The 14,143-nt window shown below is 35.5% G+C and overlaps 1 protein-coding gene across 2 annotated transcripts in view; it reads right to left on the bottom strand.

The window, feature by feature from the left end:
* Glis3 (GLIS family zinc finger 3) overlaps positions 1 to 14,143 on the bottom strand; it is a 429,601-nt gene that overhangs the window by 90,675 nt on the left and 324,783 nt on the right. The window contains exons 6-7 of one of the 2 annotated variants that reach the window (XM_077797022.1): positions 13,010 to 13,171; positions 8,865 to 8,975 (exon numbers count right to left, since the gene is read on the bottom strand). In XM_077797022.1, coding sequence (XP_077653148.1) covers positions 8,865 to 8,975; positions 13,010 to 13,171 — 273 coding nt within the window. Of the gene's footprint in view, positions 1 to 8,864; positions 8,976 to 12,721; positions 12,798 to 13,009; positions 13,172 to 14,143 lie in introns of those variants that run through there. The other variant, XM_077797023.1, reaches the window with a different exon arrangement.

The raw sequence follows: 14,143 nt of genomic DNA on the forward strand, positions 1-14,143 counted from the left end.
TGCAGGGCTGCAACAGGCACTGTGTACAGACTGCCTTACTAATCACTAAAACCATCTGAGAAGATGGCTGATACTGTCCTGATTTTACAAATGAGAACCTGAAATTCAGAAACATGAAATCATCTCTCAAGGCTTATGCCGTTAAAATAAAAAGTAGGGCTACGAATCCAGCCTCAAAAGTCCAAATGCAAAACAACAACAAAACAAAAACCCACCAGATAAGTCAATATGGAAGTAAATGTGGTAAGCCTTTTGCCAGTTTAGAAAAGAAAATTCAGAAACAACTCAACAACATGGCATAAAACTCTTCAGCCTGAAATCTAGAACCATATATGTCTCCCACTCATGTAACAACAGGTATGGAAGAACTGACAGAGGCAGGGACTTCCAAACCAAAGACATAGCAATTTCTGAATGAAAACAGACATTTGGTTAGTCAGGTTGTCTGACTGAGATTTTAAAACACATAAATATGACCAGAAAGGTTTTTCTATGTAGGGAAAAAGCAAAGTAGTTATATAATCAACTTACAACCATACCATGATCTGTTTTCATTAATTTTTTCAAAGGCTAAAATGTTTGTAAGGGGAAAATTAATTAATGGAAGAATTTGGAGTAGATTACTATCAGCTTACTCAAATTTGAACAACTACTTGTCTTCTCTTAAAAACTCTTATTGGATAGCATGTATTTCCAGTAATAATAGCTAACTTTTGGGGCAAGTATAACATGTCAGGTACTACATTAGATGTTTTACCATCATTATCTCAGTTAATATGATACAATTGACACTGACTTAACAAACTTTATATGATATAAAGTTGTGAAGGAAGAACTAATTTATAAGTTAAAATATTATGATAAACTTGTATGGTTGTATAAATTTTCTGATACTATAATGCAGCATATAAGTTACAAATACAACATATCCATTTATTTGCTTCAAGAATGATTTTATTTCATTCTCCCAGAACCGTGTCTTTATGTTAATTGTCTTGAATATGCTTGCTCTGAACAGTCAACATTACAATGAAAAAGAATGAGATCAGGTCTAACTAAAATAATTAATCTCCTTCTGCTTCCTAGAGAATACTTTTCACTAATACAAAGAATGGTTTGGGGTTTCCCATGCTCCATTTTCATGAGGCTAGTGTCACCTTCAAAATACAGAAAACTCAGTTAAAATTTAACATAATAGATTTCAATGACAGTCACTTTTTTTATGTGTACTTGGCCAGTCTACAGTCTCAGTTATTCAACAAAATATTTTCTAATCCAGGTATTGCTGTGCAGGTATTTTTAGATGTGATTAACATCTTCAAACTGTTGGCTTTGAAGTAAAGGAGATTATCTTTGATAATGTGGGTGGGCCTGATCCAATCAGTTCAAAATCCTTAAGAGCAGAATGAGGTTTCCCTGAGGAAGAAAAGATTCTGTCTGTGGAATGTAATTTCAGCGCCTGGACAACCAATCTCAGAAACTAGGAGCTCTTGTGCCATCTTTATTTTTCTCTTCCTCTCACCCCTGGCATTTTGTATCTTACCACTTTCTGTCCACTCATTTTCATTCCAGCTGCCAATACTTTTGTCCAAACCTTTATTAGGGTATGTAAAAGTGCACATAGCACTAGTTGGTACAATTGCTTCTAGTCTGTTTCCATTCTACACTTCAATTCACAGTCTACAAAATCAGCCTGCTCCTTGTCAAAATCCAGCCTTAATATCTCTGATGGCCTCAAGGGAAAGAAGCATATCTTACCATTTTAGTATATCCAAGCATTTAGCAAAATATCAGACACATAGTAAATGTCGAATAAGTATTTGAATAATTTGCAATTCTGTATCAGTAGAAGTTAATCCTCCAGGGCACAGAAGCACAGAATATCCTTAATTAGGCAAAGTTTCTTTTTTTTTTGGGGGGGGGTGGGGTGGCGAAAGTAAAGCCAAGTGAGAAAGTCACAATGTGTCTTATATTTCTTTAAGCTCAGAGTCTTCATTTTAGAAAGTCTGAAATCTATGGAGCTTCTTCCCGGGAAAATGCGTTTTGCATATCATTTCTGGGAGTTCTTGAGCTTCCTAAAACCCATCTATCCACAGACTAGTCCCTATAGTTTATGAACACAAAGGGAAGGACCCCTAGATAATCAAATATCACATATTCAAATTTGATTTTAATTCCCTCTGGTTTGGGACCCAGTTTTGTTTCTTTTGTCTGGATTTTTTTTTTTTTTGTAGCACCTGCATGATTTTTAGAAAGACAGGCTACAGTAATCACTGAAAGATGACTCCACCTACAAGAAAACTATGTTGTCAAGAAGGAAAGTATTTCCAAGGACACTGTTGATCTACTGTCAGTCACAATAGGTTTTTGTAGATGGCAGATATGAAGTATAACAAAGCTTTCTACTAAAATAGATCCCCTTTCACCTCTTTCACCTCCCGGGCCCTGTGCTTGCCTTTCAAGCTAGCTATGAAGGTGGAGAAATGGAAAAACCAGGGGAATGTAACCTAAGTCACAAAGCGATTTGTGGCACTGCTTAAAAGAAGCCCATACCTCCTGATGTCCAATCCAAACACTGGTCTGAGACACGGCCACCTGCCCAGTATCCACCAAGAAAACTTTCTGCATTAGGCTTATCCAAGCCCTTGAGTGAAGTCACCCTGAAAATAAATCTTCACAGCTCAGAGAGCCAAGATACAAACAAATGGAAAAATATTGCCCAGGGATATCAAAGACAAAGCTCAACTGAAGCTGAAAAGGGATGACAAGTGAGAACTAGCAGAGGGAACAATAATTGCACGAGGGGCTTGAATGCTGTGGAAGTGGAGAAGAGCAGATACCAGAGAAGGGCAATGGTGAGCTGCATCACGGTATCTTAGGACACTATATTTAGGCAGATGAGAGACTAAGCTAAATGCTTTTATTCCAAAATGAGTTTCATTAAGAATGCACAAAATTTAATAAGAGATAGCGAGTGAGAAGCTTAGAAGGATTTTGTCAGTCCATCAATCAGAAAAGCAATTATCAAGGAACTACTTCTGAATGGTAGGTGTGCTAGGCACTATACAACCCTAATGGCTCATTAAAGCACCTGCTACCAGGTCCCCATTCTTTATAATGGTTGGCCAGAACTATGCCAAATACCCTCATTTTAATTTTTCATTCTTTTTTTTTAGGAATTAAGAATTTTTAGAATAGAAATAAGAATTTTAAGAATAGAAATAAAACTATCTTACTATATACGACAAAGCACTGGACTGTATTCAAGAACAATATAAAAGCCCACTGATCTCCATTCTTTGGAAATAATAAAACATATGACCTCATTTCTTAACAATCTCTATCATTCACACAGGAACTATGTAGCATGTTCTAGGAAGAATTGCCTTTCAATGTTTCTGCTCAGCTCCTCCAAGAGGCCTTTCCAGACCATCTCCCTCAACAGAGCCCTCTTTGTTAATGTCAATATAAATCCCCTCATGGTTTCCTTGCTTACATGTAGGTGACTTATTTTCTGTCTTTTTATTATTAGACTTTATCAAGAGACTGTGGCTCTTCAAGGGCAGAAAACATGTCTGTCTCATACAGGTTTACATCTGTGGGTCTAATTCAGTGCCTAGCACAGAATAGGTGCTTAATAAACATTCACTGAATGGGTCAAATGAAACTTTATTCTATTGTGTTTCTCAAATAATTTACTAGAGAAATAGCTTGATGAGATGCTCTGGATGACAAAGATCGGCTTCCTTGTCTAATAATTTGAGGCAATGCCTAACGTTGTCTTTCTTAAGGAATATTGGTATATCCAAGGTTCTGAGAACTATTGCAGGAAGGATACCACTGAATACCATTTTTACTAAACTTATATGAAATAAATGACTTTTAAAAAGAAATGTCTAGCTTGGCACAGTGGCACAATCCTGTAATCCCAGTGGCTCAGGAGGCTGAGGCAGGAGGATCTCAAGTTCAAAGCCAGCCTCAGAAAAAAACAAGGCACTAAGCAACTCAGTGAGTCCTGTTTCTAAATAAAAAATACAAAATAGATGTGGCTCAGTGGTCGAGTGATGTCCCTGAGTGCAATCCCAGGTACCCCTCTCCCCAAAAGGAAATATCAGATAACATCTTATGAAATGTGTTCCAAAGGACATACCTTAGGAGACAAATTTCACCCTAAATAAGACCTTGGGTCATCTCTCCAGAGATGGTGGGTGTTTTGCTGTATTTACAAGGGTGGAAAGAGTTTTTCTGATAACTCAAGAAAGGACTTGAAGCTTATTCTAATTCACTGGTCATTCTCATTGACAATCTTCTCCAATTTTTTCAAATGTGGAGTCTCAACTCTTTTAAAATAATTCCCATCACCTTGTAGCTTCAAAATGCTCTCAAAAGCAAAGCTGGACTTCTATTGGGCTCTCTTAAAATGCAAACTTCCAGGTAACTGGTATCAAGTTCAAATCAGTATTACTGACCTAGGGTTAAAGTTGAGATTACTTCTTTCATTTAAATTTAATTATTTATTAGCACCACTATTTTTACTGAAAAATATTTGTTTAACTAAAGCATCTTCATGTGCCTTACTTGAAATAAGTTCCTCTTAACTCAGGCATCAGGATATTTAGGTATGTGTCACCATCATTTTGAAGTGTGATGTAAGTAATTTGTCACCAGTGAATTGTTAAAAGTACAGAACTTTGTGACTCATTTTTTTTTAAAGAACATTGTGCTGCTTGAACATCTTCACTACAATAGCCTGCTTCTCACTTACTTGCACTCCATATAATTTTGTAAATGTGAGAGGAAGGGGTGGGCTAGTTCTTCCTGAGATGATATGTCTGTGATATGTGCCTATTACTAATGTTCTGCTACTAGTGGGAGTGGTATAATTTATTTCTGAGCAGAAACAAGAAAGAAAAGTGAAAAGGCATTGCAAAATCCATTAAGACACCTGATTGCATACCTCACTTGTGCATGCCGCCTGCATGCATGGTCTATAGACCATGACAGAAAACAACTGGTAGAAAAAGTGAACCTCATTAGTCCTTTTAATACATGCTTTGATTCAGGGACAAATATTTTTTTCACATAACTTTTCATAAAGCAAGGTGAACCTATGTGGTACTTCATGACATTGTTTATAGTTTTAAATATATAGAGAGAGGTGTTGTCTCTGAACAGATTCCAAAGAATTGCCAGTTCTAAACGAAGAAAGTTGCATTAAATAAGTGGCTCCACCTTAGCCAAAATGCTATATAGAGCTGTCCTCTAAGTCAGAAATATAAATACATGCTGCATTCACACACATTTCAAATGCCAAGGTTGGTTTATAATAGCCTGCATTGAGGTCATAAAGATGAAAGTCATCCACCATGGCAAACCAAAGGTGAATGTGTAACAAATATTGAACAAATCACAAATTGGGATCTTTGTGGAAATATAGAATGGATGAAAGATTCCTATTGCCTCTAACTTTTGGCTAGGCATTCCTTGCATTCACTTTTTTAAAAGTCCATTTTGATAACGGGCTAGATTTAAAGGAAACCCCTCTTACGACACTTCCAAGGTGAAAATGAAAAATTCTGATAAAGCTCACAGCCTTGAGGAAAATTTCAAGTGGCTTATTGCCTTAGTTTTCTCTTATTTTACTTACTCATTATCAGACAGAATTGGAGGACAGGTTCTGTCTTTGCTCTATAGGCTAAATTTTATTCTCAGTGGAGACCATTGCTGGTGACTTAAGTCTTTCGCTACCCATTTATCTGTGTAGGTCTGTTTCAAGGGACTTGAAAACTGCAAAGTGCATTCAGTGGAAGAAGTCTGTACACTGGCTGATGGAATGTGTGGGTGTGCATGATTTATGCAAAGAGAAAAGTTACTCTCTGCATGCAATGAGCCAAATTATCCCAATTCTTTTGCAGGAGAAGAGTTTCTTTTTTCCATCATCATCTTTCTTTTTACAGCTTGAATAATGTTTAGCTGAGCTTTCAGGTTCTTCTTGGTTTTCAATAGGATCTGTCAGGTGTGGGAAAGGGCCACATGCCCATGGCTAGAATATCACTTATGAGTTCTCGGGCTCTCCTGATATATATTAATCTTATGGCTATGGATGCTTTGTTGCTGGCCCTGATTTCAGAGTAGGGCCACATAAAGCCGGCAACGTTAAGACCAAAATAATGTCATTTAGTGTCTAGGGGAGGTTAAAAAGAGGATTAGAGGCAGGCAGGCAGGCAGGGTATATTAAACAAGTCCGTGACTAACAGGGTGTGACAGAAAAGAGTTTTATTCTTTTCAACAAAACAATTCCCTAGGGCTTGGGACCATTACTCCACTGTGCCTTTATCACCTTGGAATTTTTATGGTTATTTTTGATGAATTCACATTTTTGTAAAGGCTTTTTTGAAATGATGCCAGTTTTCAATTTTTAATTAAAGTCGTAAATAATCTTAATTCTGCCTTAAAAGGTTTATTGTTTCTTTCCTTTTTTTATGATTACTGCCAGGAAATATTTCAAATACCAAGTCCTGATGTGAGTAAGCAATTAGAATCTCTCCAAGGTCTAGTAACAACATTGTACCATGTAAATATAACACACTAGTATATCAGTGCAAGATTCAGAAATGTGGATTGACTGATTTCTGGTTTATTAGCAACTGCTTCTCCTGGGAGGATGTTTCCTCTTTTTGTTGGATGGAGCAACTTTCATCATTTTGATTTCCACAAGCTAATCCATCACAGATTCATAAACACATTTTTAAATAAAAAGGCATGTTAAAATTTGGAAAATAAACACTGTAAACTTGTCATTTAGGTCTGGGCAATGGAAGTCAACCAAAGCCATTTCAACCATTTGTAGGAAAACAGTGAACCTCAAAAGCTAAATCATTTGAAAGATAACATCTCACTTTACATAAAAAAATGAAGAGCCATAATTTTTGACATGAGATGATAATATTACTTCAAAATATACCCCAGTCATCTAAATTCCCTGTTGAAGATTGTCAGTAAATTATCAATAAAATTATATTTTGTAGTCTCAAGGTCTGTTTTTCTTTTTTCAATTAGTGTTTCAAGAATCTTTCACATTGTCAAGACTAATTTTCCATTATAATGAAGCTAAAACATATCATATTTGAATTTAAAAAAAACATTTCTGAAAATATCCCATGCTATATTCTATACCTGTCACCTAATGTTACCTTGTTAAATTGAACATCATCTTGCTTATTTGTTTAGATATGGAACTAATGTCCTTGGCTCTGTCCATGATGATCATGTTACATTCTACACAGGTGCTTTCCAATCTTACTGATAAATTTGGTATTACAAGTGAAGCCTCACAAATTTGGGACAATCTGTAAACAGACAATGTCAGGCTCAGAGTAATAACCCTCTCATCGAAGAGGGCTTTTTTTTTAAAAAAAATGTAATTTGTTATTTCAAATGTGTAAAGTGTACATGGATAATGATAAAAATGACACTGATCCTACTGAAAGTACTTAATGATATTCAACAATGGTGTGTTATTTTAAGATTAAGCATCATCCTTCCAATTATATTTACATTATTAACGTAGTTAGCAGTTTCGTTGTTTTTCTAAAATTCAAGAACATATCCAATCCACGCCAAGTGATCACAGATATCAATTTATTAAGATTACAAGTAAGGAAATTTTAAATACATCTCTAGAGAAAAAATAACTAATTTAGAATTTGATTTACAAGATTGGGTTTTTATGCAATTAAGTATATCTGTCAAATCCTCCTAGCTGAATATTTTTCTAACTCACAGGGAAGAGGTCAAGTTCTTTCCATGTGTGAGACCTTGGTTGGCATTGTACTAACACCTCTCAAGGCAGAAAAAATTCACATCACAAAAAGACTATAGAACATTTCCAAACACCACATGTTAAATTCCTATAAGCCATGAAAGAATGGATGCAAGATTTCTAACTAGAAGCCATGGTACCTAAAAACCCTTGCCATGGGGTTCAATCACTTGAAATACGTTGAGTCTTAAAATGTCCTTAACTTTGCTATAAATGGCCCTTCAGTGAATCAGGTGTCCATCTCGATACAAATGAAACACTCAAAAGCCAAGGTAGCTAAATATGTTTTCTGCTGTGGACAGAGGATACTAGTTTGTTCAAAAACATTTAAAACTCAGTTACTAGGAAACGCCTTGAAAGAAAATCAGCTCCCTGTCGCCAGTGGTGTTGAATCCCAGAGTGCCAACAATGTGTGGCCCTGCATGAGGTCAGAAGAGCAGGTCAGGGACTGGCTGCTTGATCTTTAACATTTATTCCACATTGGAGATACTATGATTTTTATAAACTTTGCAAATTGCATCGATCCTTCAGATCCTTCAGTGACATCAAAGTGACTTGAATTTCAATTTTTTTTTTTCAGATTGTCATCAAGAAGTTTTCTAAGCTTAACATGAGGAATGTTCTCTTCTTTCCTAGAAATTCACCTACCTTCTTTGTTAGAGCTACAATGATTTTAGCCAAATGATCATTTATGGAAAAAACCGTCCCTCCAGAAAGGATTTTTGTTGTATTTTTCTTTAGTCATTTAAACTTAGTTTCCACAAAAGCCTTTTGTTACTTATAGTTTAGATGACTTTCACCAGTTTTCTCGGATACCTATTAAACAAGCCTTCCCTAGAAATTCTTATCTGGCTTTATCAGCTTTGTAAACCACAGCCTTGCTATTACTTCATGGAAGACTTCCCTCCTCAAAAGAGTTATATGCTACACCTTAAGCATGTTAAGAAGTATAAAAATTTCCAATGCCCTGCGGAAGCTCTAAGTTCTGCAAGAGTCATTTAAATGTGCTTTTTCTGGCTTGAAATTTTTCTTTTAAAATTACCTTTTTCCTTGCTTGTTGATCTTTGGAAGAATGTGCCTTCACATGCTTTCTTAGGGAACTTGGGTCTGTGTAGCGTTTGGTACATCCTGGAATTTGACAAGCATAAGGTTTCTAAATAAGAAAGAAAGAAAGAAAGAAACAGCTGTGGTTAAATCATAAAGGTAACTGAGGAAGGTTTTGCTCAAAGACTATTCAGAGCATGAACTGTTACCAACTGATTGATGCAGAATGCTGGGTAATACTCATACATTTTAATTAGAAAGCCCAGGACTTTTGCATCATGGTAAAGGAAAGAGTAAACTTTAGAACAAAGAGATGTCCTATCCTTGATGGCTTTTAAGAGATTGCTTTAGATTGCACTCTAACCACAAAACCTCTTGTGACATTTTTTTAGTGTGGAAATTATTAGTAAGCATCTCCAGTCATACTTACAGTTATGTTTCCCTGAGAACAATCTTTGGTACTGTCAGAAACTAGTAAACACATATTCTTTAAGGGTTCAGGTAAAGAAGCTGTAGAAAAGTCCAGAAAAGACTGGGTATGTTTCAGAAGAAACCTGATTCAGAAAGAGGGAGAGAATGAAGAAGGAAAATTAGTGTAAAGTGAGTAAGAGACAGTAGGTTTCAAACAACAGACACGAAAAATCAGTCAGAAGAGCATTAATATTATTAGTTGTAGAGCAGTCCTGGTGCTGAGCCTGCATAAAGTGAAAAAGCCTTTGGCTGAGCATGATGGGAATGTGAATTTTGGCTATTTCAATTCCCCATGCTCCTGAGAGATGTGCAGTGTGGAGCCCGAGTCGAGGTTCTGTTTAATTTTTCTATCCTTGGTGCTGGGTACATAACACTTAGGAATGAATGAGTGAATGAATGAATCAATGAGAACACTTCACATCCCTTCAAGTTTCAGTATCACCACCTACTATTAGTATGATGACAAAATTCTTATCCAGGATTTTAAGACTATGATTCTGTGGTTGCAAGATAAATCAAAACCTTCTGCTTATTCCAAGAACTGAAAAAAAAATAATCACAGGATTAACTATGTTTATAAGATGTATTAACTGTCACTGATCTACTTAGTATCTCATCAGGTGAGAGATGAAAGCTGTGCCTACATGATGTGAATATAAGAAGGAGAACTGAAACCTTGTCTCTAAAGTAGGATTCTTGCTCTAGAAGTCTGCTTTACCACTGACAAAAAATTAAATAAATTTTTCCCTGTTCATGTTGTGCTCCTGTTTTTCCTGTGCATGCTTCTCATTTTGTGGACCAACGGTCACCTAGATTAAATCACTGGCCTTGCTGGAAGCAATAGTTAGGTTTCGATACTTTTTTTTCACCATTTTTGATTCTGAGAACAAAGTAAAATCATGAATATATAATTTAATTTGGTGCATCCCATTTGAATTCTAAGTCTGATATCTGATATGTTTGATCATTGACCAACTGACTGACTGACTGAATGAATGAATCACCCATCAGCTCTCATGCTTGTAGAATGTGCTGAGTACTGTATTACATATTAGGTAATCTAACAATGAACGAGGCTTTTAATACCTCAATTTTTACAAAATGGTGAGCCAATTATTGGCTATAGTCATTCACCAATGAGTTTCCACTATATTAACGAAGGTTTCTTAAACCTGGGAATCTCTTCTGAGATGGCTTTCTTGAACTAACCTTACCTACTCCTCCTTGGCTTTAAGGGAGCAAGTAGCCAATATCTTATGACCAAATAAGCTCATGCTTTGAGTGTGACAGAATGTTTCATGTAAAAAGGCTTTATGAATATTAACATTTTATAGAATCCAATGCCACTATGATTTGGGTTCATCATATCGCTCTGTATCTAATTTTGAGATGTTCTTGGAGAAAGCCTGAATACACACCCTTTCTCCCAGATGTCCTTGACTCTCTCCTTATTGTCTGCCACCTGGGACTGGAGTGACAAAACAGCTATGCCAGGGACTTGCCTAAGTATAATACTGTCACGGTTATTTGATCTCAAATTACCTAACCCTTAAATGGTATGCTACACTTTATCAAACTATATATTTTATTATTTTCTACCTGTACTGAATAATTACTTACCTTGCTTAGATTTCAAACAAGGAAACAGAGAAATGAATTAATAAAACTTTTCAGGGTTAGATTAAGAACTCACTAATATTTATGGGAAAAATCATTATCCTATGAGTAAAGAGTTCCCTTAGTTGAAGAAAGACAGCATTTGCATAAGGAGTAATTAATGAAAGGGAACAGGGATCTAAATTTAAATTGGAAATTCTTCAAGCAACTACAGTTTGCTTTTTAAAACAAGTTGTTTAATTTCTATATATTTTAAAAGGGCTTCCCAATTTGTTAAATGTACTAAAAATTTAAACAGGAGCTAGCTTGGAAAATGATAAATGAAAAATGAATAAATGAAATGAAAATGATAAATGAAAAGGAAAACTGATAGTTCAAAAAGATTTAATAAAAAAATATTTTTTTTCATAAAAGTAAAAACAGCTGAGTTGGAAAAGCTACTGCATAAAACTAAAATCATGAAAATTTATTATGTTAGGCAGCTTTCCTCAAAAGTTTTTAAAAGAGATACGTATTTTTAAATTCTGAAATAATTTCTGAAAATGCTCTTTGTTTGATTAGCTAAAATTAGCACCAAGCAGAAAAGGGTATTGTAGAACTATAACACTCATTCTCACAATAGTTCTTTCAAACTACAGATAACTAGCTAGAGTAGAAGCAATTTCTCAAGACAATCTTGTCTCATGAATGTTCATTCTTCCATGATAAAGTTTAATGACAAATTGGAAAATTTATTGGATTTGACGAAGACCATTTTAGACACAACAAAATAGGGCATTTTAACATAATTTATTCTTTTTTCCTTTTCTACATTAAAAAATCCCACTCTTCACCACATTTATTCATTTTATATCCTATTCTATTGGCCCTAAAATCAAAATTCAATTCCACTAAAGCAGAGAGGGCCCATCACATACTAATTGTTTCAACTGTATTTCAGATATTTACTAGGCAAATTATCATATTTACATATATTAAGAGGGAATTCTATTTATAAAGGTTATGTGACATATACCTAAAATGACTTCTATCAATATGACTAATAGAGACTAATATAAAATTTAATAAATATGTCAACTATAACATCAGAAGAATCTTAAATATGTATGAGAAGGTGTGTAGAAATAACAGTATCTTTTCAAAATTCAAACTCTGGTGTAGTTTAATAATAGACATCAGAATGTTAACACTGAGAAAGTACTGTCATGAATACATTATTTGTAAGAATGAGGGATAAGAGATCTGTGATGTGTATAATACATTTATCCTGATGGCTTTGTTAAGTGAAGCAAAATTACATAGGTCTACCTGGTCTCATGTAAGGAAAGTGGCATCAAAGCCAGAGAAATGCAAAAGGAGAGCTATCAACATAATTGGAAAAATAAAAGACAAGAGTTACAGAGGGAAGGCATTTTCCAATGAGCAAAATGTGGCAGCATTAAGGGAGTTAAGGCTGTAATAATAAAAGTCAACTGCTCTCATGGGGTTGGTGTCAAAGGATATATGGCTATTAACACGGAGGAGGCATGATGAGACTCAACCCACGGGAGAGATTCGCTGTTTCTTTTTAGATTGCTTGAAGGTGAAAATACCAGGGAGTTTCTAAAGCAAAAGGCCAGATTCATTCTCAAACCATGCCAGTTCTTACATCAGGAGGAAAAAGAACCCAGGTCAACAAACAAACAAAAACTACACCTTGTATCTTTAGCAATAGTATGTGTTGTCTATTGTGGTATGCCGTGATATTTGAATACTTATTTTAATGCCCCATCCATAGTGGTCATCCTCTGGGCTAAAATCTTCTGCAGGAAAGCCCATCAACTGCTTCTGTTTTGTACACCTCCTAGGAAGTTGTAACAATTAGGATAACCTGCAACTACCAAAACTGAAACAGTCACACAGGTCTCCTTTGGGCACCCTTCTGGGTTCCACTGCTGCCCTTGGCATGTTCCTATAACCTGCAGTCCACAAAGCAAACACTTCCACCTTCCCACTATCAAAATGGTACTTCCTCACACCCAGGCTGTAAGATGGAAAAGTGCCTGTCATTCTTACAGTATCCAGATGCGTTCTCTGGTGCTTGGCACGGTCACTGGAGTTGCTGAATGCCTTCTGACAGCCCGGATGCTGGCATAGATATGGTTTCTCGCCGGTGTGGCTCCGCAAGTGAATCTTGAGATTTTCAAGCCTAGAAAAGGCCTTCTTGCAACCTTCAAACTGCAAAAAGAAAAAAAAAAAGTTTTGGTTGTTGAGAACCTTGATGCTTGAGTCTGGGGAATGGGGTTGGGGAGTCCTTAGTTTGTACTTAGCCTAAAACAATAAAATGAAATGAAATCCAAACAGTAACAAATAGTACGTCTAAAAATATCCATATGTTTATGCAAAGTGCACTTTTCCACTGAATATACATGCCACTTTCTCTACCAGATTTGGGTCCTGAACTGATTTCTGTGATTACTTATGTCAGAGAAAATTCACTGTGAGCCATCTGGCTCAGTTAATAAAAATACAGTAATGTGTGTCTTAAAGATTTATTAAAAAATTAACACACTTTTCCATTTCCAAATTGGTCTAAATTGAAGAAACTAGAAAGGAAGAAATTTTTTTTTTTTGACAACAAATAAACTAATGAGAAAAGTCAGAGTGAAGTATGAGAATAAAGAGATAATTGAAGATCCAAGAGTCTAAGATGAAAAAGCACATGTCCACCATAGCAACATGATCAGAAACTTCCTTAACTATAAACTTGTAGGGGTTTTTTCAACTCCCCAAAAAGTGACCATGTTCACACGCAGGGTGATGTCAAGTTAACCAGATAAAATTCTTAACATGCTTTCAAAAAGGAACAAGAAAGCAGACAACTCATTTAGTGCTAAATCATTTTCCACATGAAGTAAGAGCTTAATTTTTATTTGTATTTTTTTAGAAATTTTGTTATCCAATTCATAAAGAGGAGAATTAAAATGAAAGGTTGGAGAATTTCAACAAATGCGTCACAGGTTTTTCAATAATATTTATTGACAGTAACATTTACTTAATGTCTTCTGTGGGAAAAATATCAGCTCCTATTTATTATTACAGGGCCAAAGTGATTCTAATCCTTAAAGTGACAATCTAATAAAGAAAACGTGTTAGGGAAAGCCTATAAATGAAGCCTAAAGGTGAGATGGGGATTTATCTTTTAATTCT

This window comes from Urocitellus parryii, chromosome 4 (genome assembly GCF_045843805.1).
Source record: "Urocitellus parryii isolate mUroPar1 chromosome 4, mUroPar1.hap1, whole genome shotgun sequence".
NCBI classification, from domain to species: domain Eukaryota; kingdom Metazoa; phylum Chordata; class Mammalia; order Rodentia; family Sciuridae; genus Urocitellus; species Urocitellus parryii.